General features: G+C 38.9%; 1 protein-coding gene across 1 annotated transcript in view; it reads left to right on the plus strand.

Moving 5' to 3' along the window:
* Positions 1–27332, plus strand: part of nav3 (neuron navigator 3) — a 170504-nt gene that overhangs the window by 23045 nt on the left and 120127 nt on the right. The window contains exons 2-3 of the mRNA XM_079817471.1: positions 24027–24144; positions 24765–24817. Coding sequence (XP_079673597.1) covers positions 24027–24144; positions 24765–24817 — 171 coding nt within the window. The remainder of the gene's footprint in view (positions 1–24026; positions 24145–24764; positions 24818–27332) is intronic.

The raw sequence follows: 27332 nt of genomic DNA on the forward strand, positions 1-27332 counted from the left end.
GATAAAGTTGGAGCAGAGCTTAGCTGGTGGTCCTATCTTAAATCATATGCATGTGCTGATTGTGGGTGCACAGACATGGTAGTTCACCTCTCAATGTCCACAACTGCTGATAAATCATGTGAAGGTTCACGATACAAACTCTTAGATCTTCTAACTTAACCCATCCAACGAGAGACCGCGAGTAAAAGTTTAACAGGTTTCTGCCTGCTGAGACCATGTTTAACCTATGAGGTGCTCACCAAAGCAGCAGGTCTTTAGCCAGTGACTGTGAGGGAGATGAATGGATGCAGAAGTCAAACAGAGAAGAGATAAGGCCAATATTTACAATGAGAGCCCAGCCCAAGGCCGCATACCTGCTATGCTCATCTGACCTGTAGGGGGGTGTGGGAATCTGTGGCTATGTGGAAAAGAGACAGGAGATCATTACTGCCTCAGAGGCACTGGGGTTATTTAGCAGAGCTCCATACAGACACACAAAGCTGTGTGTCAGTTTTATTGCTGATATGAACATTGCAAGGAGCTGTGCAGTCTTTATATAAAGTACTTTATCATAGAAAAAAACTTGTTGTGCATTTTCACTTTGGCCTTTAAGTCTTATTTTGGAGAAAGGGAAAGGCAGACAGGAAAATGAGAACCAAATTAGCACCTTAGGTTAAACAAGATTCCTCTTCATAACCAATTTTTACTATATATGGTTCTTAAATTTATTAATTTGATGTCATCAAAATATGACGATGCCCTTGCAAGTGCACTTCCTTCCCATAAAAAGGTAGCTATATATTTTCATATATAAATACCATTCACACAGTAAAATAAATAAATAAATATTATAATATGGATAATATTTATTTTCTACTATGTTGACACTTTATCTTTCTATGTACGTAGAATAAAATAATTGTGATTAATTTCATTATTTCCAACCAGTGTTTAGAAAGCAGAATCAAACATAGTGTAAAATACTTACATTTTTTTGCTTATTTTATTTTAATCTGTATAATTAATTTATTCATTCATTCATTCGAAAACTTAAAAAAAGCAGAAAAATACTTATGTATTTAAATTAATTGTGGAAGTAAAATAAGGTAAAGGGGTTAACTTTATTTGGTCCTCTTTGGAACCTGGATTCATTTCAATTTATGGGTTCTCCTAAAGCCACAGGCCATGTCCTGAGTAGAATCTGATAGCGATATTGTGTTTGGGGCTTTTTGTCCATGTTTTCTTGCACACATGATCATAGAGGAAATCAGGCATGGTGCTTGTGAAGATTTTCACGGACAGTTTCCCAGCTCTCCTCAAACATCCGTTTTTGACTCTGCTCTACTTCTGCGTTCAGGGCACTTTTGAAACAATGCAACAGGTGCTGAGGCTTCTATGAATCGTGAGGTGCAAAAGATCAAGTTCGTGTGGGAGAACTGTGGGTCTGTATGAAGCTACAGCACTTTTATCAGACACTAATATGTAGAATAGGAATGACAGAACGCTTTGCCCATGTGTCTGACATATTATGAAAGAGACAGAGTTTTGTCAGCTCTGTGCAGTGTGTGTGTGAGTGTATGTGTGTGTGTGTTTCAGGGGTAAGATGGGTTTGTGGTGACAGGGGCATTACCCCTACGGCAGCAAAATATCACTTTTCTGCCCATTGGGAAGAATTACCGACATGAACCACAGAAACCAGCATTCGGGTTTGAGTTACAGGCAGCAGATTTAAAGGTCTTTTCTGAGCAGGCTGTATCATTTACAAAGCATTCCCCAGGACTGCATTTTTATCGGTCAGTATGACTCATGAGTTGGGCCAGAGAGCAGATTTTCACAGAGCCACTGTTAATGCGTGTTGTTTGGAGATTTTTTTTTAAAGTCTGCGCCAGTTTACATCGCCAGAGATGAACGTTTTTGGTTTTGTGGTAATTAGTGGTTTCTCTCTCTCAGAAAATCATCACGCTCTTAAAAAGTTTCTTTTATTTGCCGTTTCGCGTTCAAAGAGGACAGGGTTAGAGTCTGATGAATGACTTTAAAGCGACCAAAATACATATGTTAGAAAAACCTCCAACAGAGCTGCCTAAAAGCACTACACGACCCAGTGAAAAAAAGGGGGAAAATGATAAAAGCATGAGAAAAAGAAGAAACAAGAACAAAAGTCCTTGCCATTTCGTTTGTTTAACGTTCCTGCAGTGTTGTGGATGGTTTTTGTGGGTGTTATGTGTTTCTAAATGAATTCTAGAAGCGTGTTCTGGATGGTTGCGAGGTGGTTATTCACTAGTCCAAATAGTCTCTATGATAGTCTCATCCCTACATATGGCTCAGTTCACTCCTTCAGTGGGACTTTTTTACCGTTTTATCGTCTGCCAAGCGAAAACCTGAAAAAAAGTAATGTAAATGTAATAGTAGTGATGCAACAAAACTGAAATTACAGTTTTCTTTTAGTCAAAAACCAAAACTGAAATCGAAAATAAAGTTTCTGTAATTGGGTGATTGAATGTTAATTCTGAGGTGAAGAGATATTTCAGCCAAAGAAATTTTACATATTGCGACGGACATGTTCACCTTTTGTGTTTTTCGAGCAAGAATTTTCAGTTGCTGAAGTGTCAGTGCATTTTTGTTTTAAATCCAATAACCACAAGAAAAGGCAATATCTCGAAATGTAACAAATGTCTTCTCCTCTATGAGCATGTCAGATTAAATGGCCATTGGCCACTGCATCCAGACAGATACTTCTAATCTACACTGGCACCGCTTGCCTCTCCTATTTCTCTGTCTCTCTCTCTCACACAAACACACACACACTCTTTGTCCTTAGGCTTCAATCAAGAGCCTTTGTTTGAAGACTCCAGTGATGCCCCACTTTTCAAATTGCGAGTGACCGTCACTTTCCATGGCTGTTTAGATTGGGTAGACGTGCAGTCAGACTTGCCACAAAAGATGCACTGCAGCATCGCTCCATCATCCCCATTTCATATCAAACAGACATTTACCAGGCTATTAGCCTGCACCACCATATCACTAGGATATTTACTGGTTCATCCGGAGCAAATCGGTAATAAAGTAATCATACAAAATCACGCAGGCCGCTCGCCTGCCGCGTTAGTGCCTGCCGCTATGTGAGAACTTAATAGGAAGGGAAAGGCGATCTCTCCCTCTATAGTCTGTGCCCCCGCTGCCGACATATTGAGATGCTAAATCAAAAACACGCTTTGCTTCTTTTTCTTTGCAAAGAAAGGAAGAAAGAAACGCAGGAAGGGCTAGCTGGAAAATCGATTGCCGCAGTGGCTCACGTTTCCAGTCATATCGGAGTGAGGGAGAGAGAAAAAAAGAGAGAAAGCAGTCTGGGATGAGACGGCTTTTATATCATATTATGTCACCAGACGACTCAGCACCTGATTCTCTCATCAGCTTACCAGACAAACCCCCTCCCTACTATTGCTCTTTCCCTTTTTTTTCTGTTAGATGGGAGAGTACACACGCTGGCCTAGTGCCCTGAATAGCACACTATATAATGAATAAAGACGTTTATGGTTTATTTTTATTGTATACAAACCATATCAAGTTTTGAGTTCAGTATATAAAATAATTAAAGAAATATTCTTGGATCAGAACAAACTAAGTTCATTCAATGGCATCTGTGGCAAATCATTTTCACTCGACACAGTGAGACACTTACAATAGAAATGAATGGGGCCACTCTTTAAATAGTATAGCCAAAAGATGTAAAGAATATGTGTGTTAACATAAACTTTTCTGTATAAAGTTATATTCCATATATTATATATATGTAAGTGCCTTTTATAAAAAATATAAAAGATTTTAAAATATATTTAAAATCTGCAAAATTTGGCCATAGTCTGAAAAAAGTTGAAGCTTAGTTACTTTGAAACAAATCAATAAGAAAATATGGCAAACAACACTAAATGTGTTTTGTTTGCATATCACACTTTAGAAGATCTTCTCTGCCTTGACCTGGCCGAGGTCTTACCTGTGTTCTCAGTAATTGTGTGTGATGAGAATGTATGGTCTTTATACGTTTGAAAATTAAATTGGTGAAGACAGTAAAGTAATAATACTGAGCTGTAGACCTTCATCTCTCTCTGTCATTTTTTTTTACATTAATTTTATAGGCTCTTTTGTTTCCATGGAGATGCAGTGTGTCGGCACAGTGAGGTTAAGGACAGTTGAGCTGCACTGCCTCATTTTCTGCCGCTCACTGTCATTCTTTCATTCAGCTCCTTTCATTGTCCTATCATTCAAATACAGGTCAGGTTCACATTTACGAAAGCGTCAAGGCACGCTGTGCTCTTCATGAAGGACAGGTGTGTGTGTGTGTGTGTGTGTGTGTGTGTGTGTGTGTGTGTGTGTGTGTGTGTGTGTGTGTGTGTGTGTGTGTGTGTGTGTGTGTGTGTGTGTGTGTGTGTGTGTGTATTGGGCTTGTGCACAAAAACGCTTCACATAGTGAAAATCCAGACGCACATGCTGAGCAGCTCAATACACTAACAGATGGAAATTGTCTGAAATTTTTATTAATTAATTCATTCTTTTATTCATTCGTTTACTAATTTGTTCATTCAGTCTTTTGTTAATTTATCAGTTTGTTCATCCATATGCGCATTCATTCAGTTTTTTCATTCATTCATTCATGTTAATTTGTTTGTTTGCACATTCAATCATTTATAAGTTGGTTTGTTAGTCCATTCATTTATTTACATCAGCTCATTTACTTGTCTGATCATTCATTCATTTATTCATTCATTCAGTTCGTTTATTGTTCTTGTTCATTCGTTCGTTCGTTCATTCATTCATTCTTTCATTAATTTATTTTCTCAGTTTGTTCATTGTGCTTTTTTGTTTGTTCATTTATTCATGAGTTGGTTTATTAGTCCAATCATTCATCCATCCATCAATTCATTCATTGATGAGTTGACTTGTTCATTCATTCATTCATCAGTACATCTGTTTATTTTACTTGCTCTTTTATTCATTCAGTTTGTTCATTGTGTTTGTTTGTTCATTCATTCATTCATTCATTCACTCAGTTTGGTCATTGTGCATTGTGCATTGTGTTCATTCATTCATTCATTCATTCATTCATTCATTCATTCATTCATTCATTCATGAGTTGGTTCATTCATTCATTCATTCATTCATTCATTCATTCATTCATTCGTCCATTTATCCATTCGTTCATTCATTCTCATATTGTCTTTGCATTCTTGTAGATCTGGCAGTGACAAATTCTGACAGACCTGACAGATATTTGGACCCAAATGTCATGATGAAGTTTTCAAATCCCGTCTTTTTTCCTCTCTCTTTAATGTATTCAGCATTCACGCATATATCAAGTTAAAGATCATTAATCAAGCCCATAACTGAAAAATGACTAATAGTTCATCAGTATGCTTGTGTATTCCATGTACTCAACAGGACTTATTAGAAAAATGTGTTTATTTAGTTTCAGCCACGTGGTCAGGAAAGCTGGAATATTATTTAAGCTTTTCATTCAGCTGTGGCGGCCCATGATTCTCAGAGTTCTCCAGAGGAGAGTTTTGGGTCAGTGCATAGGTTTACAAAGGGCCACTGAGAAGTTCTCAACACCCGACCAGCTGAACTGACAAGCCATTACTGTTGTAATTTTAGATCTTAGTTTTTCTTTCACTGGGACTGCAGAGTTGACTGTGGGTCTAGACCGACAGCAAATAGAGAAGGCCAGAGATTAAGAGCGGATATAGTGTCCTCAGATCCAAATGCTGGAGGGCTCAGAAGGAGTGTGTGTGTGTGTGTATATATGTGTGTTCAAGACAAAGTGAGTGTCTTTAATCTGCCAATATATCACACAACTCTAGCCTCACAACTCTTCTTCATTTTAACCTCTTTCAGAATGAGAAAAAGAAGTAGGTAGGTATGTGTGTGAGGCCTTTTAGCGACAGGCCTATAACTAATACCAATTGTCCATTGTAACCCATCTAATGTCGCCAAGGGCATGACGACATATATACGGCAGTTCACTCTGGAAGAAATATAATAATTTGAAAAGTTAATAGACCTTTAGGATGGAGGGAGCAAGAAAAAGACAAAAGATCTGTTGACAGGGTTCTTTTAAAAGTACTGATGTGATTTGTGATTCTCGATTTTCCAGCCAGTGGCGTCAATTCACCAAAAGCCAAGGTATGGCAAACTCTGATGACGTCATCCAGTCTTACTCCCTTGACGTGACAGTCCCACTTTCAAGTAGCCTACAAGTACTTTTTCTAGCACTTCAAAGCTCAAAATTCGGAAGTTTTGCGATGTAGGAAAACGAACACTTGACAAAAACTTTTATTTTAAAATCTAAAAAGACATTAAATTACCACTATAGCCAGCAGAATAGTGACCAGCAATCCCTATTATAACATGTAGGAAAAGTAAAAAAAAAAAAGTGTTTTCACCCGAAATTACCGGAAAAATTTGTCCTAGGAACTTTTTTCCTCCAGACGTATTGCTGTCTGCGTTTCCATCCCGGTCTAAAGTACTGTGAAGTTTAGACAAGTCCGGTGACGTAGGACTGCGAATGACTTTCCAGTTCCTGCTAGATTAGGCAAGTCCAGTGACGTAGGACTGCGAATGACTTTACAGTTCCTGCTAGATTAGGCAAGTCCGGTGACGTAGGACTGTGAATGACTTTACAGTTCCTGCTAGATTAGGCAAGTCCGGTGACGTAGGACTGCGAATGACTTTCCAGTTCCTGCTAGATTTTTTCCTCCGCGGAAGATTAATAAAGCCTGAACCTCGTCGTCGGTCCATTGGACATATTTTTTAAACTCCATTGTTGATTCGAATAGCAAACAACTCTTACTGCACGCACCGCAACAAATGGTGGTTGAAATAAAATGCCAATCAAACCAATCAAAATGGTGCGTGAACTCAACCAATCAGCAAGTTCAGCGCCCAAGTCCCATCCCCGAAAGTTCCTGAACTTTGAAAAAGTACTACCTCTTGAGCAGGGACTTTCTGTGGGGGAACTTCATTTAGACCCTGGTCCCTGCGGTCAAAACACACAGAGTACCACCCCAAAGTCCATAGTTCCGGGGGAAAATTCCTGCGCTGGAAACGTGACTAAAGTCTCATGGAAAACTTTGTAAACTTGCATTAAATATAAACTCATTCAGCGTTTTGAGAGATACAGAGCGCTTCTCACTAGCGGTCACTTAAACACCTCTGACTGGTTTTCAACAGAAATCCCTGTGATTGGCTACAATACTCAACATTGTAAATAGACACATTTGCAGCGCTGTTGAACTCACATAGCACACAACCAGAAACGCTATAATTAACCTACTTTTACTTTACATGTTTTACACATAGTAATATAACTCCGTTAATCCTGCAATAAAAATATATTACTTGCATTGATCTGACCAGGCAGCTAAGGTATACTCTGCCATACCTAATTGATGCCCCTGGCTCTTCCCATCTCAGTTTCCCCACCTGCCAACTGCAGAAAGAGGGAAAAGAAGAGAGATATTTGGGGGGGTTTCCCCCTCAGGTTTCATCTTCTGACAGCCCTCTCTTTTTTTATAGCACACATCTCCAAAGTCATTGCTCTATGAGCCACATCATATAAGAGGTCTGAAATAGTTGCTGTGTGTTTTAGTGTCCTGAGGCAAAATGTGTTTCTAAGACACAGTTGAACAATAGAGACAGAGGAAGAAAAAGTGACGGGGAAAGTCACAGACAAGCTAAGCGAGCAAAACTTTAACTTAAACTCACAAAATCTGTGACATGCTGTTGATGCCAAAACTTTTTTGACTCATCTCTCAGTTTGTAAAAACAAGCACAAGCCCTGTGTACAATAAAGCACAATTGTAATGGAAGTCTATGAAGCAAGCCTTTGCACTGCAGTATACATTGAGTACACACACACACACACACACACACACACATGCAAACTGTATATTGCACTTTTTTTAAGGAAAAAGCATTATTATTGTTATTATAAATTAATAATATGTGTATAATGTTTGTGTGATTTTAATAATAATAATACATTTCTTTTTTTCAGTGGTAATCAAACGCATGATTCAGAAGCTGTCAATAGATCTTGTTTTGAACATTCATTTCAAGTGACTCGGAATCATCTTGTTCCCTCTAGCAGCTAGTTTGGCCTTTATAAACGTCCTTAAAGTGATCATAAGACTGGGTTTCCCTCTTCCCGTTCCCCTGACAGGTGTGCACTCATGTGCCTGTGTGTTTCCCCTCTCCTTTCCTGAGCTGATATTGTTATTATAGCTGTGCTGAGTGAAGGGGTGGAAGGCTGAGCCATGTGCCAACTAGAGCAAAAGCTTTCAGTTGAGAGGAGGAGGAAATTTCAAGCAGGAAAGCTGGTAAAACAGTTCTCAAGGCATTTTCAAAAAGCATCCCAGGGAAATCCTGAACGACTGCAGGGCCTGAGACCTCTGAACTCTGATAGTCACATGACTCAGATAGCGGGAAGTGCGGTCAAACCTGAATGAGTCAGCATTGATTAAAGGCAGAGGAAAAAACTAAAATAAAGCAAACACATAAAAAATCAGTAGTTGTCACTTACCAGTGATGAATCACGGTATGTCAGACATGAGTAAGGCACATAGTCATTCTCTGGCAGATGTTTCAAACGTCCAGAAAAGAAGCTTTTACTGTAAATGCCATCATTATGGATTACATAAAGTAAATTGATGTGACCCAGTCGACTAAAACTTAATGTCTACCAGCCACAAATTTAGTGTTTTACTGCAGACTCATACTATCCATCAACACATACAAAATCGGTCTGGCTCATGTCCTTTGTATGGGGAGTAATGTTGTCCTGAATGGATTAGATGTTCAGTCATGACGTCGGTTTTTAGGCCGACCCGGAAGGCTAATCCGCCATGGGTTCCATTGGGAATATCTAATGGGTTTTTAAAATAGCAGTTTAACGTTTTTAAAGCCATTTAAAAGCCACGCTTTAAAACCATTGCCTACTGATATACGTTTCTACATATGGACTTCAATAGTTGTCTGATATATCATGCACATAAACTGACATCTTTGTGGTAGGTGTAGTTCTTTTTTAGCAACTTGTTAGCAACTTCTGTTTTATAGAATGCAGTGGTTTTAAATGGCTTTAAAGTCAGTACATACGTACTACATGCTTTGAAAACATACTCTTCTACATAAGGACTACAATAGTTGTCTGATTTATAATGCGCATAAACTGACATGTCTGTGGAAGTTGTAGTCCTTTTGTAGCAACTTTGATAGCAACTTATGCCTGCAGTGGTTTCAAAACATGGCTTTTAAATGTATTTAGTAATGTTTCTACAAAATGACTACAACAGTTATGTGATTTGTCAAGAATATAAACTGACAACTTCATGGTAGATGTAGTCCTTATGCAGAAACTTGTTATAAACTACACTCAGGGGGAGGGTCAAAATCCATGTTGAAGGTATGACAGTGTGTTATTTAAAACAAATCCCAAAACAGGAAGTTTGGGAAAGGGCATATTGATATTCTCGTTCTGGAGAGCATTTGATTGTATTCAAATCTGTGTAATGTGAGAAGAATTAATCAATAACTTCATCCCTTTTTTCTTAAGAAGGACAGGAGAGAAAGACTAAGTTCTAATTGTGCTAAAAGTTAATTTTGTCAGCAAGTACACTAGCATCTGGATGGTCTCAAAACTGATGCACATGGACTTAAAGCCACACAACTCTAATTTTGATTTAATTGGGTCTTTACCACAGACCTTTAACCACAAACTGAACAGCTCTATTACGATGTGTCTGTGTGTGCATGTGTGTGTGTATGTGTGTGCGTGTGCGTGTGTGTGTGTGGATCGTGGAGGTCAGGGCAAACCCAAACTCAGCAACCCCACTCTTGCTGTCAGTAAGAATGATGACATACCCCATGGCTCTGATAGGCGGTCGTTTTGACGTGATGAAAGCGTGTTTTATTGGTTGATAGTGTTTGAAGCGCAGAGATATACAGCACTGCTATACGGCAAGGCTCCTGTCTCAAATTCTAGCCATTATTCTTTGCATTTGGTTTCACTCTCCAATGACTCATAAGTGGATGAAAATGACTCAGCATATTTTGGTTTCCTGCTTGTTAAATTCTGGTGAGGCTAAAATTCCAAGCTTTTTCTCCCTCCGTCAGATACACCACAGTATTGAGTGAAAACGGTGCCCTCTAGTGGGAGCTGCCAGTAGTGGGGTGTTAAGCAGACAGTCAGGCTCCAAGCAGTCCGGGTGAAGATGCAAATCAAAAAGCCATTAGAGAAAGCCAGAGAGTTAAATCACATTTGTGAAGGTTGCACAGATTGATTTACATAGAGAGAGAACATGTCTCCTGAATTCAAAGTAACCATAATCCCACTCTCTGTGTCCATGGAACATGAGGACGTTTTTGCGTCAAGTGTTGGACTGACCAGCCCACATAATTATTGATTATAAAACCAATTCAAGTTACATCAATGTGACGGGAATGTCAGACTGCAGCAAATTCCTTGTAGATGAAAAAAAGCCCCATCTGTATTAAATATTAGTTTAAAGCCACGTCAAAACCAAAGATGAGCTCTGGGTTTGACACTTATCATGTGGCATACCTCTTGCATCATGGTTATATGAAAATCAGTGGGTTTTGGGTACAGAAATACACATGGTAACTACATTACCTATAATTCCTCACATCCAAACATTATTGGTCAACAGCAGATTGGATGCAGTTCAGTTAACTGGCAGCGTACTTGGACTTTTTGAAGGCTTAATTTAAAGTACTTGTGCATTAAATCTAATCAGTAACCTTTCCATGTTTCTACAAACTGGCTTAACTGCAAGGGAATGTGTGTATCGAGGAGAAAAAAAGTAAAATAAATGAAAAACAGAGAGTGTGCTTTCATATATTTCACCATATCCAAGGTCACAGGTTCATGCAAACGTTGAGCGTACTGTTATTTTGGTGTGTGTCACTGCTTCTCCCCAGGCTTTGACTCACCTTTCACTCACGGGTGAGCATAAGGCCAGACTTAATTGAACACTAGCAGGAAGCGTGACTAATTACCCACAGGAAACAGCTTGCAATGCCGCAATCGCTGCTCTTCCAAATGCAATACATTCTCACTGATATCCACTTATGGGACGTAAAGTCAGACTACTGATACTGGAGCACGAGTGTGTTTCCGATTCACCCGGACCCCCTCCTCTCCTTTTCCACATCAGCCAGTCATCCTGAATTAACAAAGGATAGCTTGTACAGTTTTTTTTTTCTTGTTTGTCAAATACAGAGAAAAGCCTATTATCCTACTGACATCTTTTTGATGCCATATAATGTTATTAAGATGCAAATCTAGGTCTCTGTTTTAAATTCTAGAGAGCTATCTACATAGGCAGCTGCCTTCAAAGTTTGCAAAAGCAATGGGACTTATAAGTGACTTATTTGGAATGCTCTATAGACCACATAAAATCATGTGAAGCACGGCTCAAAACGGATTGAAAAGCCCCATCTGTATCAAATATTAGTTTAGCGCCACATCAAAGCCAACAGCTTATTGCTAAACTAATACCATACTATAAGAAGCATAAAACAAATTTGTAATTAATCTGGACACTTTTTTTTTTAACAATACCTTAGGATTTAATGAAATATACCAATCAATATTTTAGGGTCTGTAAGATTTTTTACATTTTTTGAATGTCTCGTATGCTATTTGATTTAAAATACAGTAAAAACAGTAATATTGTGAAAATTATTATAATTATAATAAAATCTGTTGTAAAATGTAATGTATTCCTGTGATGGCAAAGCTGAATTTTCAGCATCATTACTCCCGTCTTTAGTGTCACATGATCCTTCAGAAATCATTCTAAAATGCTGATTTGCTGCACAATATACAATTATTGTTATCTGCTGCTTTTTGTGTGGGAAACAGTGATATATATTTTTGAATAGAAATTTTAAATAAATAACATTTATTTGAAATAGAAACATTTCGTAACAATGTAAATGTCTTTATTTAAATTTTTGATAAATGTATTGCATCTATATTGTAAAAAAAAATAAAAAATAAAAAAGTTATTAACCCCAAACTTTTGTAGGTATGCCTTTATGATTTTTTTTTTTTTTCATTCAGCTCATCACAAAATTTTCACTCTCCACGAAAGGTACATGAAATGCTGCAAGAAATTGGCCAAAACCAGGCAGCATAATGTTGCATCCTATTTTTCGGCCTTTGGAAACAGCCTTCATATCGGGAGCGTGTCTAAGTATGATGCCTTGAATGCTCTCTACCCCCATCCTCCTACACACCAGTCACTTGTTGCAGTCTAGTTGGTGCTCAGTAACGATGGAAGCTAATTACACGTTTGCTATTTACTTTTCTAAACTGGGTGATTTATTTAGTGAAGGTGGCTCTTACAGGTCTACTGCTAATTATAGAGATATACTGAGAGACAGGAATAGCTTTGTGTCGCTAAGAGACGAAGGGGTTGATAGTAGAGCTAAGAAGCTGTTTCTTAGGCCAGAGCCAGCAAAGCTACACATATACAGATGAAAAGTGTTCAGTCAGATGAAATAGTGAGTTTAGATGTCTCACACCCCAAATCAGCTGTCATTTAAAGGAGTTTTGAGTACCACTTTCCATGAAGTGTGTACAAAATGCAGTGCTAATGTGTTGTTTGCTTTCATAAAACATTATGATACACCTTAATAAGTTATATGTTCTCCTAAATACTTGTAACCACAGTTATGAGATACATATTGATTAATTATTTGACTTTTAAATAGTATAAGGCACATAATCAACACCATCATTTTGAGTGTTACCAAGTGTTAAAATGCATTGTACTCTTTGAATGTAAAAAGACAAGTATAATAATGTATTACCTTGCAGCTGTAATTTTGCACGACGAGATAAACCTGATTACAATTTACAGTAATGCATTATGAATACATTTAATGCATTATATATAGGCTACAGGCTGCATAGAAAGTGTTGCTGGGTGTTGCTGCATCTCAGTGCTGCATTCCACCTTGAGACAGCAGAATTACTTGAAGGTTTAGATGGTTAAGCTCTATTTCACACCAGATCCCAATGGATATACTTTCAATTTCTAACGGTCTCATTAGTCCTTTCAGCTGAATGAAATGCGCTTACTAATTAGATGACAGATATTTCTCTGGAAGCACTGCCTGTTTTAGTAATGACATGTTTTGAAATGAGGCAGGCCGAGGGAGATTCCTCTTTTCTGCAATGGGAGTAAGCGTGACCACATTGTAGGTCATGATATCTCGCTTTGTTTATTATGATTTCTGTGGTAATCGGTGAATGGCGGAGAGCTTTCACTCAAACTCCGCCTATGAGGTCAGTGTTGTTGTGGAAACTTTTGACTTGCAACCTAAATCTGGTCCTCATTGCATTATGGTCAAGATCCACCACCTAAGCAGGAAGAGGCTGTTTGATTGACATGTAAAGCAACCAACCACTGTTTATGTTTTTGTGCATTACTCTTGAAGTTGCGTAGAACCAGATAATCAAATTTGGTCTAATCAACTCTTGTCATTTTTGTGAGCAGTATGCATCAGAGAGTCAGCGAATAGACTGTGGATGGCTTAGGAACATTGTGTCCTTCACTGTTTGTGCTCTAGAAATGCCGGAAGCCTTTATAAAACTCCCTTCAGCTTCCTGTAACTCCTGAATGTCAAGAAAACGGCTTATGTACTTTCTTCCCACAAGTTTCTGTCCCCAGTTTTCGTCTTCTCTGTATCTTTCTGTCCCTTCTTCTTACTTTCTCTCTCTTCACTTCAGCTGATTGACAACTGCAAGAGAATTTAAGAGAGTGGCTCCCCTGCTGTGAGGTCCTTCATATCTCTGTTTCAGCTCTCATCAAACGAGAGTGCTTTGTTGGCATATGTATGAGTAACAGAACGGATCCCACTTTTCTGAGCTTCAGAAAAAAAGTTTAAAACTGAGTGTTTTGTAATACCCATTATTCCCAAAGTTGATTCTCTTTGGATTTGCGTTGCGATAATACATAATTTTTTTTTACATATTAGTGTTGTCAAAATTAGTGTCAATGCATGCGATAATTTTTTTCAGTTTACAAATGCTTTTAAACCATTCAAGCACAACAAGACAAAAGAGAACACACTGTCTGTGAATGTCCTGTCTATTACACACGACACAGAAAGATGCCAGCGCACAGACAGCGTGCCTGAATCGACATAATCGAGTTCTCTTTCATGCTTGAACGAACAATAACGCACAGAATTATGCCAAAATGCCCGTTTTGTACTCTTAAATTAGTTAAATAACGTCTTCAGTGAAGTTAAAGAGTTGTGAGAAAATGAGATACGTGTGACAGCGTGTCAGATCCGTATTTTGTTTGGCAGTGGCAGATCTTAAAGTCACAGCAGCCTAATAAACCAGTTGCTGTGATGTCTGTCATTAATGTTAATCAAATAACAAAGTTACAGAGAAAATTGTAGCTTAAATAAGGATTAATATTTCACTTATTTTTTTATCCAGTGCAGACTGTTTGATAACTTTCTTCAATTTTTGTAAATGTCCTGTTAGACAGGTAGGAAGGCCACAGGTAAATATTACATTTATTTTAATGGCTTTATGTGAAGATTTAGCCTGTATGCCAGCCGAATTTAGCCCCAAGCAGCTTGGTGAAAAAAGGTCCACTGTTGGAGCAATCATTAGATAATGGAAGAAGTTAAACATGACTGTCAATCTCCCTCGGACTGGGGCTCCATGCAAGATCTCACCTCGTGGGGTCTCAATGATCCTAAGAAAGGTGAGAAATCAGCCCAGAACTACACGGGAGGAGCTGGTCAATGACCTGAAAAGAGCTGGGACCACCGTTTCCAAGGTTACTGTTGGTAATACACTAAGACGTCATGGTTTGAAATCATGCATGGCACGGAAGGTTCCCCTGCTTAAACCAGCACATGTCCAGGCCCGTCTTAAGTTTGCCAATGACCATTTGGATGATCCAGAGGAGTCATGGGAGAAAGTAATGTGGTCAGATGAGACCAAAATAGATCTTTTTGGTCATAATTCCACTACACGTGTTTGGAGGAAGAAGAATGATGAGTACCATCCCAAGAACACCATCCCTACTGTGAAGCATGGGTAGCATCATGCTTTGGAGGTGTTTTTCTGCACATGGGACAGGGCGACTGCACTGTATTAAGGAGAGGATGACCGGGGCCATGTATTAGGGGAACAACCGCTTTTCTTAGGTAGAGCATTGAAGATGGGTCGAGGCTGGGTCTTCCAACATGACAATGACCCGAAGCACACAGCCAGGATAACCAAGGAGTGGCTCTGTAAGAAGCATATCAAGGTTCTGGCGTGGCCTAGCCAGTCTCCAGACCTAAACCCAATAGAGAATCTTTGGAGGAAGCTCAAACTCCGTGTTTCTCAGCGACAGGCCAGAAACCTGACTGATCTAGAGAAGATCTGTGTGGAGGAGTGGGCCAAAATCCCTCCTGCAGTGTGTGCAAACCTGGTGAAAAACTACAGGAAACGTTTGACCTCTGTAATTGCAAAATATTAACATTGATTGTCTCAGGTGTTCAAATACTTATTTGCAGCTGTATCATACAAATAAATAGTAAAAGAATCATACATTGTGATTTCTGGATTTTTTTTTTTTAGATTATGTCTCTCACAGTGGACATGCACCTACGATGACAATTTCAGACCCCTCCATGATTTCTAAGTGGGAGAACTTGCAAAATAGCAGGGTGTTCAAATACTTATTTTCCTCACTGTATATACATATATATATATATATATATATATATATATATATATATATATATATATATATATATATATATATATATATATATATATATATATATATATATATATATATATATATATATATATATATATATATTAGGGCTGTCAATCGAATACATTTTTTAAATCGGGATTAATCACACTCTTGTTGTGTGATTAATCATGATTAATCGCACACTTATCGTAAAATTAAGCATATGCCATTTATCACATTGAACACATTCATTTTGTCATCATTTGCTATATCCAGCAAAGTAAACAATCAGAAACTGTATTTTCAGCAAGCTTCAAGGATCATTGGAGACTCCAAAATGACACCAAATAACCAAATATAAGAAGTCCAAATAATTATATTATATTATATAATAAATGTATACACACCTAAGCACCCATGAAAAAAAACAGAATTCAGTGTATAGTATGTGTACAGAGCAACAACAACGAGATTGTTTTCATTTTAGACAAGTCAAGCTGCGATACCGAACCGAACCACACGGAGACGCCAAAAAAACTCCTAAATCAACCGCTTTGACTGTATAAACCTACGATTACTAATCACAACAACGTACACATGACAAATCAAACATGATCCTTTCTGAGTGTGTGGAAACAACACAAATGTATTGTGTGTCTGTACATGAATGCAGCGTGCGATCCGTGATTGTGAGCACGCACACACACGGTTTGTTCTTTGTGCATCAGTATACCAGACTCTCACACACTTACTGTACGGCACCATCATTGCGCTCTTCAGAAAAATCGGCGAATATGACAGCTCGTTTTTTCACTGGAATGAATAATTCACTAAAAACGCAATGTGAGTCTCTTTTCTCTCTGATGTCTCTGAGGTAATCAGCCTGGCCTTCTTTACATTAGCGCAGTTTTGGATTGTTTGAATTAATTTGATTACTAGATCACTGAACACTTTCCCAGAGTTTAACGGCCTAAAATGGCCTGATCACAAACAGAGAAGCAGAATCGGGTTAAAGAGTTAGAATGGAAATTTCCTCCTACCAGGGTTACAGGTGCGTGTTGCTCAGTGTGATTGTGATAAACTCACGACTTCTAAGATCATCGACTTCTAGACACAGCTTCACGTACTTCTGTAATTTATGGGAAAAGGACACACCTGATGTTTTATAGACAAACTACATGCATTTGCATATGAGGAAAGGTATTTTATTTGTTGCTTGGCAGAAGTTCCAGCCATTAACAAGTGGCAGGGTTACAAATGTGTTTGCTTTTACAACGTGTTGCATTATTTTCCACTTAAAGAGGCATTTTCCCCATGCAGTGCTCAAAGGTAGAAGAGTTTGGCTGTAGCTGTGTGAGTGTTTGCGGACCTTTAATGAAGCGACCATGGGGCTGACAGGTGCTATTATTGGGAACATTAAGTGAGATGAAGGGCTACTGGCTCCCTTGGACAAGATAATGATGTTTGTACTGGAAAGAAGAAAACCAGGAACTGTTTAAAGTTGCTTTGAGAAGAAAGTGAACAAGGTTTGGCATAGTGATATCTTCCAGATGTGTGGAAGAGTTTGGGTAGATATCTCAAAGTGTCAATGTAGACAACCCATTTTGCATGTTTGAAATGTTTATCTTTGTTAAGTAGGCAGTATGTTTGTAAAATATTATTATTATGTCCAAACTTATAATATGGAGGGAAAGACTAAATTAAGTTTTACCATTATGTAACTATGTTTTGCACGCATCATCATCGTCCATTGATTTTTGGCATTCATCACTCTGGAGGATATTTTGCGAAGATGCTTTAATTACTGAACGCCAGAGCAGGGAATTCTCTGTGCCTGTGCACTTTAGTATGGATGTTAGCTGCTCCATGGGGATTCTCGAGGGAAACTAGACTAAATGAGTCTCTGTTCGTGCCACTCATGAAGATTCTGATGTACAATCAACCTTCAAACAAACACAATTAACTCAATTTGCAGCTCCTGACACTTGATTCATTCAGGTCACTTAATGAATCTGGCTGTCGTTTGTGTGGGTCTTCTGTCAAGAGCCTTCAAGTGGCAAACCTGTTATTTTCCTCCATGCTGGTATTTATCTGATATACAATTAGGAGGAAAATTTTGCCAGTGGCCAATGAGAATGTGGTCTGAAAGAGTGGGCAGGGCTCGCACCTTATTAATTTCACCATCCCCTACAGTATGAGGTCTCAACATGAAGAGCATCTCCCAATGTCAGCTTTGTGCCACGTCAACAATGATAGTGTCATGCCAGGTGAGATGAAGGTACATTTGTCGTCTCGCTGGTTTCAAGTGCGTGTGGGTGTCCTGGCTCAGAGGAGCATTTAGGAGGCACATCTTTCAATAGGACGAGGGGCAGCCAAGGGCCATTGCGCACACAGGAAACTAGTACTGACAGCCCAACTGCCTGCACTTCCTGTCAAAGCGCACAGTGGCGTCTCATCCTTGCAGAAACGACAAACACTCTCGCCCTCCTCTGCTGAGGGTTTCGTCTAGGACTGATGTTTGATTTACACATACACAATTGTACACACAATAAAACCCTAGTCCCCATCCTCTTCCAATCTCCCTTGTGCCAAATGAGAGAATCACAGCCATATGTCAGCTGTCTGCGCTCACATTCATGTGGTGGAATGGCGTTCCTCGGTATGAATGGAAAACTACCATGAAATCAATGAAGAAACTGCATTTAACTCAGTGTCGCACAGACTGACGGCTGGTGTGTTATGGGAAAACAGCGGTGAGCTGTGTTTGCTGCCGCCTCAGCCCTGATTCAGCAAAGTTTTGTTCATCGCTCAGTTACAATGTCATGAGATGAATCCTTTTCTTCGAGGTGTCTCTCTATCCCCGAGTACTGCAAACGCATTCTGTATCTCCCTCCGCAGCCCGCCCAACCTTTATTCCATTATTTGTGCAAATTATGGGATTTAAAACATTTCATTCAACCCACTCATGTTGTTTCAAACCTGTATGACTTTTTTTCTATAAGATATAAAAAAAAAATGCCACAGTATTTTTGTCTATAGTGAAAGTCATTGGGGTGCAATGTTATTTTGGACTCCATTAACTTTGATACTTCATAGGAGACTTCTTTAAAAACATTTTTAGAAGGTTTTGAGTGGTAGTGTAACTTGTCACCATTGTGCGATGTGTATTATTAATTAACTACATGTACTAACTATAATTAGTGTTAGGGTTCGGTTTTGTGTTAGTTGCATGTAATTATGTATAATTTACTGTTATTTCTACACTAAGTACATGTAACATATATATCAAGGACATTGACAAATAAAGTCTTACTGCTTCTTTTGGGCCCTACCAACTACCTAGAACACCACAGAAATTACAAAAAAAGACCCAGTCATGCACAAACATTATTTTTTAGCTCTATCCTATTTCCTTGATATTGTTTTAATTATTTGAATGAATTCCTTATAATACAGCATTACACAACAGCCCTCAAGTGTTTCATGGCTGTTAAATATTCCATTTACTTACAGAGCCCCTCATTTTTTTTATAAAATAATACATTTACATCCCTTTTCCACTCAGTCATGTGATTCATAATCTAAACTTCATCTAAAAGCATTCAAATAAACACCAAATACGATCTCTGGATCATCTGCAAGGCAATGAACTCGCAGACCCCTCTGGCTTGTGCATGACAGCTTTTCTCAGCTGCTGACTCCCCCTATTGGCCAAATACTGTAACTGTAGACTTCCAGTACCTGCGCAGTTATAGGCACTGCAGACTGTAGAGAGAGCCGAACGCTGCCGTTTATCAGCGGGACGCTGAGGACGGGGACAACCTGGGCTCAGATACTCTTAAGAGGTACACACACTTCACTTGAGCTTAACTCTGGCAGGCTGAAACAACAGGGACTGTTGACTGCTTCTTAGAGTCAGGGACAAAGCCTGGGGATTTGTGTTTTTGTTTGATGGATGTGTGTGTCTGGACGCATGTATGTGTGCTCTGGCAACCTACTTGCGAGGGGAGGAGGCTGCACTCATGAATGACGGCTGTATGAGTGTATGTGTGTGTGTCCGTTTCATGCTGTGTGAATGCTGAGGGTGGCATAGTTGGGTTTTACAGCGGAGTGATGCATCAGCCAAACAAGCGCTTGCTCATTAATAGAGACAAAACCACAGTGTCAGAGCTGTTGGGATGAATATAATGGGTCGCGGGAAAAGAAACAGTGACGCATGATAAATAGCTGTGAGTGAAGTCAAGGGGTGCTAGGGCACTAGATTAATGCTTTTTAGATGGGATCCAGCAAACATCTGGGGACTAGAGAACACCGGGACTGACTTTTGGATGTGTTTGCGTTCATGTGAGCTTCTGCCGGTCTCACAGTGGGAAACATCAGCAAGTTCTACCCCTAAAATAACGGGACGGGAAACTGTTTAACCTTGGCTCGGTGTACTTCCCTCCATGAAACTATCAGATTGAAAGACTGCTTTACAACCAGTTTCCTTCTGCCATAACAGTCGCTTATTTACAGCTGCAGACTGGCCCATTTCACCCTCCCTTGTGCCTGAGTGTTAATGGCAGCATTGATTAAAGCATTTACAGTGTGCTGCTGGTTATCATGTGCATAGGAGATGCCAGCTTCTCTTCAATATATTGTATGTTGCCTATGCTGATAAAAATCTTAATGGTGGTTTTCAGATGAACCAATCTGTTTCTAAGAAAGTAAATGACTGTGGTAATGGTTCTCTCAGGGAGATTTCATCTGTATCCACTGATGTCCTCCTTAATAGGATGCAGGGGGACTCCTTTAGTCTTTTTTTAATGTTAATCTCCTCTAACTCTACCTGTCAGATTTTTATTTTTAATTTTCTGTTCTTTTTGCTCATTTATTAAACCCTGATCTAAAGCTAAAGTGAGTCATTTCTTTGACATTAAAATGTCTACCCTTATCCCAGCTTAATATGCAGAGACAACTGTAAGTAAACCAATTTCCCTGAAGAGCGAAAACACTGGCTCTGTGCTGTTTTCTAAACATTGCTTTGTTTGTTTTGCTTCCTGGCCAGCTCTGCACAGCAACATTAGCTCAACCAATAGCGTTTGGGGATTGGCTGTTTGTCTGGCCAATGGGAGGAGTGTTCGGGAAACCTGTTTGAGAACAGGTGGCTTAGAATTTAAGCAGCTTTTCAGCAGCATTTCACATGTATAATTTAGACAGATGTTAGCATCATTTTAACCCTAGGTTATGAAACCCAGCTTTAATAGTCCCAAAGGTAGACTAAATGGAGGGAAGGGTTCTGAGAGGGAACAGTAAAAGTATTGGACATTCAACAACCAAGAGTCAAGGTTTTTGGTTAGCCTATCTTGTTCCTATTCTGTTCCTGGAGATCTACCCACTTGCAGAGTTCAGACCCAACCCTGAACACTGCTAAAATTCTTTCACGGTGCACCATTAAACTTAGTCGAAGAGCAACTCTACATATAAATTAAATATTTACAGAAGCCAATCAGGAGTAACGGTTGGAACAAATAGCAGACTGGCTGAACTGCAACAATAAGCTCTTGCTTTACCTGACAGACTGATATGACAATGCTGACATTTTCACACACTTACATTTTAAGAACATTGAATAAATTACTTTGTTGGTGACTCTTCAATACGAATCCATCCTAAACAGCGTGACTCTGTGAGCATCAGTCCGTGTAGTGCATGTCAAATAAAATCACTCATAATAAGTATAATTTCCTCAACAACAAAAAAAGTTATTTATTTATTTACAACTTGCTAGTAGTTACTAAGCCTCTAGTCTGGACTTTATGTTCCAATTTAGGAAAGAAGGATTGGGCACCCCTGACCCACACTACTACAACGAAAAGCATATTTCTCATTTTTCCTTTCTGCTTTCTTTCTCATTCAATCCACATTGTAATTTTTCTACAGCTCCTGAGTGATTAGATGGCAGCTGGCATTTACTGATGGCATTTACAGCTCAGGTTATTTGCTGATAACTTTCTCAAGGTTGTTTGCTCATTGTGTGCTGTATTTGTTCAAATTATGTTATTAACTTCATAAATATAGAAAAAGGAACATCAACCCAGGGTTGACAAATATACAGTGTGCAAAAATATGACTAACCAAAATTGTAGTCTGCTAACTTTTCGGTAGGGCTAACAATTTTAAATGTGAAATGCCCACTAGTCTCTTGCTTTTTCTGTTGTTCTTTGCTCTCTCTCTCTCTCTCTCTCTCTCTCTCTCTCTCTCTCTCTCTCTCTCTCTCTCTCTCTCTCTCTCTCTCTCTCTCTCTCCCGGTTTGTATGTAGTTTTGTTCTCTCATCTTGCTTTCTCTCACCATGTCTCTCTGCTTTCTTTGTTGATCTCTGGGCGCTGGAGGCAATAAGCGGAAGACATAGTGATTTTTCTTTCCTTCCTTTCAAAGGTACAGAGGGATAGTTTCTGCCCATCGAGTGCATGTACAACAGTGCCACTGCGGCACCCCAATTCTATCTGCCCTCTGTTAGACAGGGGAAAGGGGAATGGGGTTGTGCTGCAGAGAATCGCTCTCTTACTGTATACTCCACTTCTTTTTCTGACCTTTCACCCACTGCGTCAGTTTGCCTCACCAACTCAGGATAAGCCACAGAAATCTTACATCCTGAACAAAAACATCAATATCATAGCCAAACCAAAATCAGAATTCACCTGGCTTTGTAGATGCTGCGGAAATGTGTAAATTCTTTGTTGTTTTCTCTGCCGTGACTGGAGGTGTTGGCATGTGCGGTAGTGTAGCTCTTTGTTTACTCAACTCTCTGAGGTGACTGTGGTTTGGAGTGGTGAGTGGAGGCCTTTTTTGGCTCACTTTTGCATTGTGTTGTGTTTAAGTGGGAGGATGACTAAAGAGTTCTTCATCACCCTGTTCTCGTTAACGACTCCTCTTCATATGCTGAAACCACAACAGACGAAACCTTTGAACTGTGGCATCTTTGAGTGGAATGCTCCCTTTTGCCTGGCAAAGGCAGAAATGTTTAATTGGTCACTGTGTTTGAGGTGGCGAGGGAGTGAGGCTGATGTTTTTTAATTTTACGAGGCATTATAATATGGTCTAAAATGAAACGTGAATCTATGTGAATGAAAATTCCTTTGAAATTTTACTGGGTTCGTGGGAGTAAATTAATTGTACCACTTTAAATACCTTTAAGTACGTCATTCATAACTTAAACGTGAAGCAGGGTGCAGATTGTGGGAGGTCTGACCACCCTAATTAAGGCTTGAACTGCCTAAAGGAAGCCAAAACAAAAGGTTTATAGCAACAGTAGGATGTTTGACCATTTTCCGTTAGGACCAAAAATCAAATGGCACATTGAAAATACAGAAAGTAAGATACATGCTGTTTGGTTGAGCTGAAAAAGTTGAATTCACACTCTGATATGAAACGTTACAGACAAACGCCCCATACAGGCAACTCTATTAGTGAGAAGATGTGAGCTCTAAGCGTATACCTTGCCACTGGGGTGCTTTCACTTAGGTGGGAAATGGAAAACCACTTGCTTCTTGTGCAATGAGATCTAATCCTATGATCACAACGAAAGAGCAGAGCTCTAAGATTTGTGACATGAGTATTTTAAGGGGCCCTAAAACAGACCCCTGTGGAACACCATATCCAAGGAATCTTTTAGACATATTACTGAGTCACTAGGGGGTTGCATTTGTTCGAACAGACCCGGTATATTAAGCAATAAATAAGGGCTTTCTATTTAGTGTTCCCTGTGTGCTGTTTTAACATGTTTTTTTCCTCTTTTTCACTTCTGATACTGTTCTGAAACTGTTGTGTAAAAACGTATATGCACCAGGACTTAATTTAAAAGACTTTAGCGATGGTTTAAGAGTTAAAGATACGATGACACCAGCCTTTAGAGGAGAATTCGCTTTTGGAAAAGTTAATTTGTTGTAAGTAGGTACCCGTTATCTGTTAAATCCACATCTGATTAAATGGATCAGTGGTGTCACAATGTCATGCTAGGGCTGGATTCTATCCAGTAGAAGATCCAGATAATCTGTTACAAGTGCTAAGGCCTCATTGATAGTTTTGATTCATTTGCACTCAACTTGTCCATACTGAAGTTGGCTGCTGATGGCGGTGTTTTTCTCTTTCTATAACTCTCATAGTATGTGGTTCAGGCCAGTGTTGAGTGAATCTTCCATGAATCAAACCACAAACTCTTTTATTCATCCATGTTCTGTTCCTTATCAAAAAAATTCTCATATTTCCTATAGATCTACACTGATTGGGCGAACCATTATTTGGCCAAGTCCGGTTGTCCAAGGCTTATTAAGGACCTGACTCACGACATACCCGATGGAGTTCTGCTGGCAGAAATCATCCAGATAATAGGTGAGAGCATGTACACACACACACACACACACACACACACACACACAGTGCAGGCTAATAAATCTTCACAGCTCATTTGAGTGATAAAATTATTTGTGTAAAACATAACTACTTACAGTGTTTCATCTTTAAGTTATTCTGCTCACGTTAAACTGGATTAGGAGCCGTAGAAAATCAGCAACATGAGAATTGAATGCTATTCTGCACTATTAAAGCATGTGTCTCCCATGTGTTCACTTTAGTGAGCCCAGAGTGGTTTGCGTTGTGTGCATGTGTGTCAGTCTGTCTTTTTTATTTTTCCTTCTTTCTTTCCCCCTCAATCCCATTTTCCCCTCCTCTGGGCTGTCCTGAAACTTTATTATGAACCTCCAGCATACAATGGCAGATCTTATGTCACAAACTCGCAACCAACAGCTGATGAATTAACAGCCGTTCATTTTCTCAGCATTTTCTCCCACACTGCGAACATACTTATGCCCATTCAATCACAAACTCTCACAAACTGCAAAGGCAAACTTTCTTGCCTCATGACGGGAACCCGTGGATGGAAAGGCCAGAGGTTATGGTATGCTTTTTTTGTTGTGTACCAGAGGTTTAACCCAGCCATATCTCTTTTGCAGCGAATGAAAAGGTAGAAGATATTAACATCTGCCCCAAGAGTCACTCTCAAATGGTAAGTGTATTTTTCTCTCCATTGCTTTAATATTCATTGCTTCATTAGTTAATTTATTCTGTTAGTGATTATGCAATGTAAAGACAGTAATAGCACAATGCCTTTTCTCTCCACCATTGTTTGTTTATACAAAGTCCTGGCATATTAAGGATGTTTTTTTGTTTTTTTACATTACTAGCTATAAATAATTATTACAGAGCTTTTGATCAGAAGGTTAAAATACTTAAAATTAGTTTTGTAGACAAACATAAATTGTGTCTGTGTATAAATTAAAACAATTAAATTAACTGAAACTGATGGTAAAGGACATGTCCAGTATTACATGTAAACTTCAATAGTATTTACAAAGCCTCCTGGGATGCTCTCCATGATGTTGGTTGAGAGAAAGCTTATCATTTTATATGTCTCCACGTACAGTTATTCACATACTTTACTTTGTTATTGCATTGTTGTGATTACATAACTGTTATTATAAAATGTGTCCAAACTTTTGACTGGTAGAGTATATTTTGTCACAACAGTATTATACAGCTATTTTGTCATTGCATTTTTATGAGAAACAGCGTATGTCACGATAAAATAACCCAGTCTTGTGAAATTGCTCCTGTCACAAAATCATGAAGACCCATTATTATTTTGTTCCTTTCAGTCTGCGAAATGATGATGTTTTTGCTAATGATTTAGCAAAATAATGATTCTTTGCTGTTATCCATGTAGGTGAGATCATCTATGCTTATGTTGTGTTTCTGCTGTTGCACATTGCAGTGATTAAACTCTTGCTAAGCTGTAATACAGTAAAGGCTTTAGTGGCCTCACAGGTCTTTTCTGCAGTAGAATGGGCCGACCGGGCACTGGGCTATAACTCTCTGCATGTCAATGAGTATAGCAGAGAATGCTAGGATAGTTGCTGTGGACTTCACCTAACAACTCCCATGTAGGTATGCTTGTCAGATTGAAAGAGCACAAAGACTGCAGTAAAAGCTTTAGTTTTAAGTTCAAGGCTAAGTGTTTTGGGGGAGGTTTCATTGTTTCATTCAATGCCCATTGATCTTGCACCTGCGGCCAGCATGTGTGTGCACACGTATGTAGAGGTTTTACACTGAGGAAGTAATGTTTATGAAACTGTTTACGGGAAGTTGAGGTTATGGAGGAATCTGACATACCCACACTGTATCACAGCCAAGCTTCACAGGAGTAACCCATCAGCACCATCAGAGTAACCCAATGTTGCAGATTGCCGGGAGAATTCTCTATGATTGCTAAGGTTTTTGTCAGTGTTTGATTGATAGGAACAGGTTATTGTGCAAAAACAGCATGCATTGTTGATAAATGGGATGTTGGTTTACAGGGTTCTTAACTATAGCTTAAAGGAGTAGTTCAGTAAAAAAAAAAAAAAATGTTATTTGTCTATGCAGTGAAAGTCAATTTGGCCACAAGCCAGTACCATCAAACCTCATTGGTGCTTATCATGACATTAAAGGGATAGTTCACCCAAAAATGAAAACTACCACATGATTTACTCACCCTCTAGCCATCCTAGGTGTATATGACATTCTTCTTTCAGACGAATACAATCTGACTTATATATAAAAAAATGTCCTGGCTAATCCAAGCTTTATAATGGCAGTGAATGGGAGCCCAAATTTTGAAACCCTAAAAAGCATCCATCCATTATTAAAGTAATCCACATGGCTCTGTGGGGTTCATAAAGGCCTTCTGAAGTAAAGTGATGCTTTTGCGTAAGAAAAATATCCTTATTTAACACATTATAAAGTCAAATACCTAGCTTCCGCCAGACCGCCTTCCGTATACGTGACATAGGATGTAGTGTAAGGATTTGAAAAAGGAGAGGCGTTACACTTTCTTTGTGAGTTGAATACTGGCAGAAATTAGATATTTTACTTTATAAAGTTTTAAAAATGAAAGTTTTTCTTACAAAAACATATCGCTTCACTTCAGAAGGACTTTATTAACTCCCCTTAGTAGGGTGACCACCCGTCCCGCTTTGCGTTGTACAGCACAGCATTTTCACCCCTTGTCCCGCACGTCGCATATTGAGAAAATGTCTCGCATTTTTATCAGTCTGTTGGTTTTAAATCATGATATTAAGAAAGCATGCATGGGTTCTTTTGCCTTTTTAAGAAAGCATTTTATTTATTATTTTTGCGTCATCATTTTTCAATTATATTTAACAGCACTTCGTCAGAATATTTGGCCGAGATACAACTATTTGAAAATCTGAGTGTGCAAAAAAAAATCTAAATATTGAGAAAATCGCCTTTAAAGTTGTCCAAATGAAGTTTTTAGCAATGCATTTATTACTACTAATAATACATTTTTTATATATTTACGGTAGGACATTTACAAAATTTCTTCATGGAACATGATCTTTACTTTATGTCCTAATGATTTTTGGCATAAAAGAAAAATCGACAATTTTGACCCTTACAATGTATTGTTGGCTATTGCCACAAATATACCCATGCGACTTGTGGCTGGTTTTGTGGTCCAGGGT

Source organism: Gobio gobio, assembly GCF_949357685.1.
Source record: "Gobio gobio genome assembly, chromosome: 5".
Taxonomy (NCBI): Eukaryota; Metazoa; Chordata; class Actinopteri; order Cypriniformes; family Gobionidae; genus Gobio; species Gobio gobio.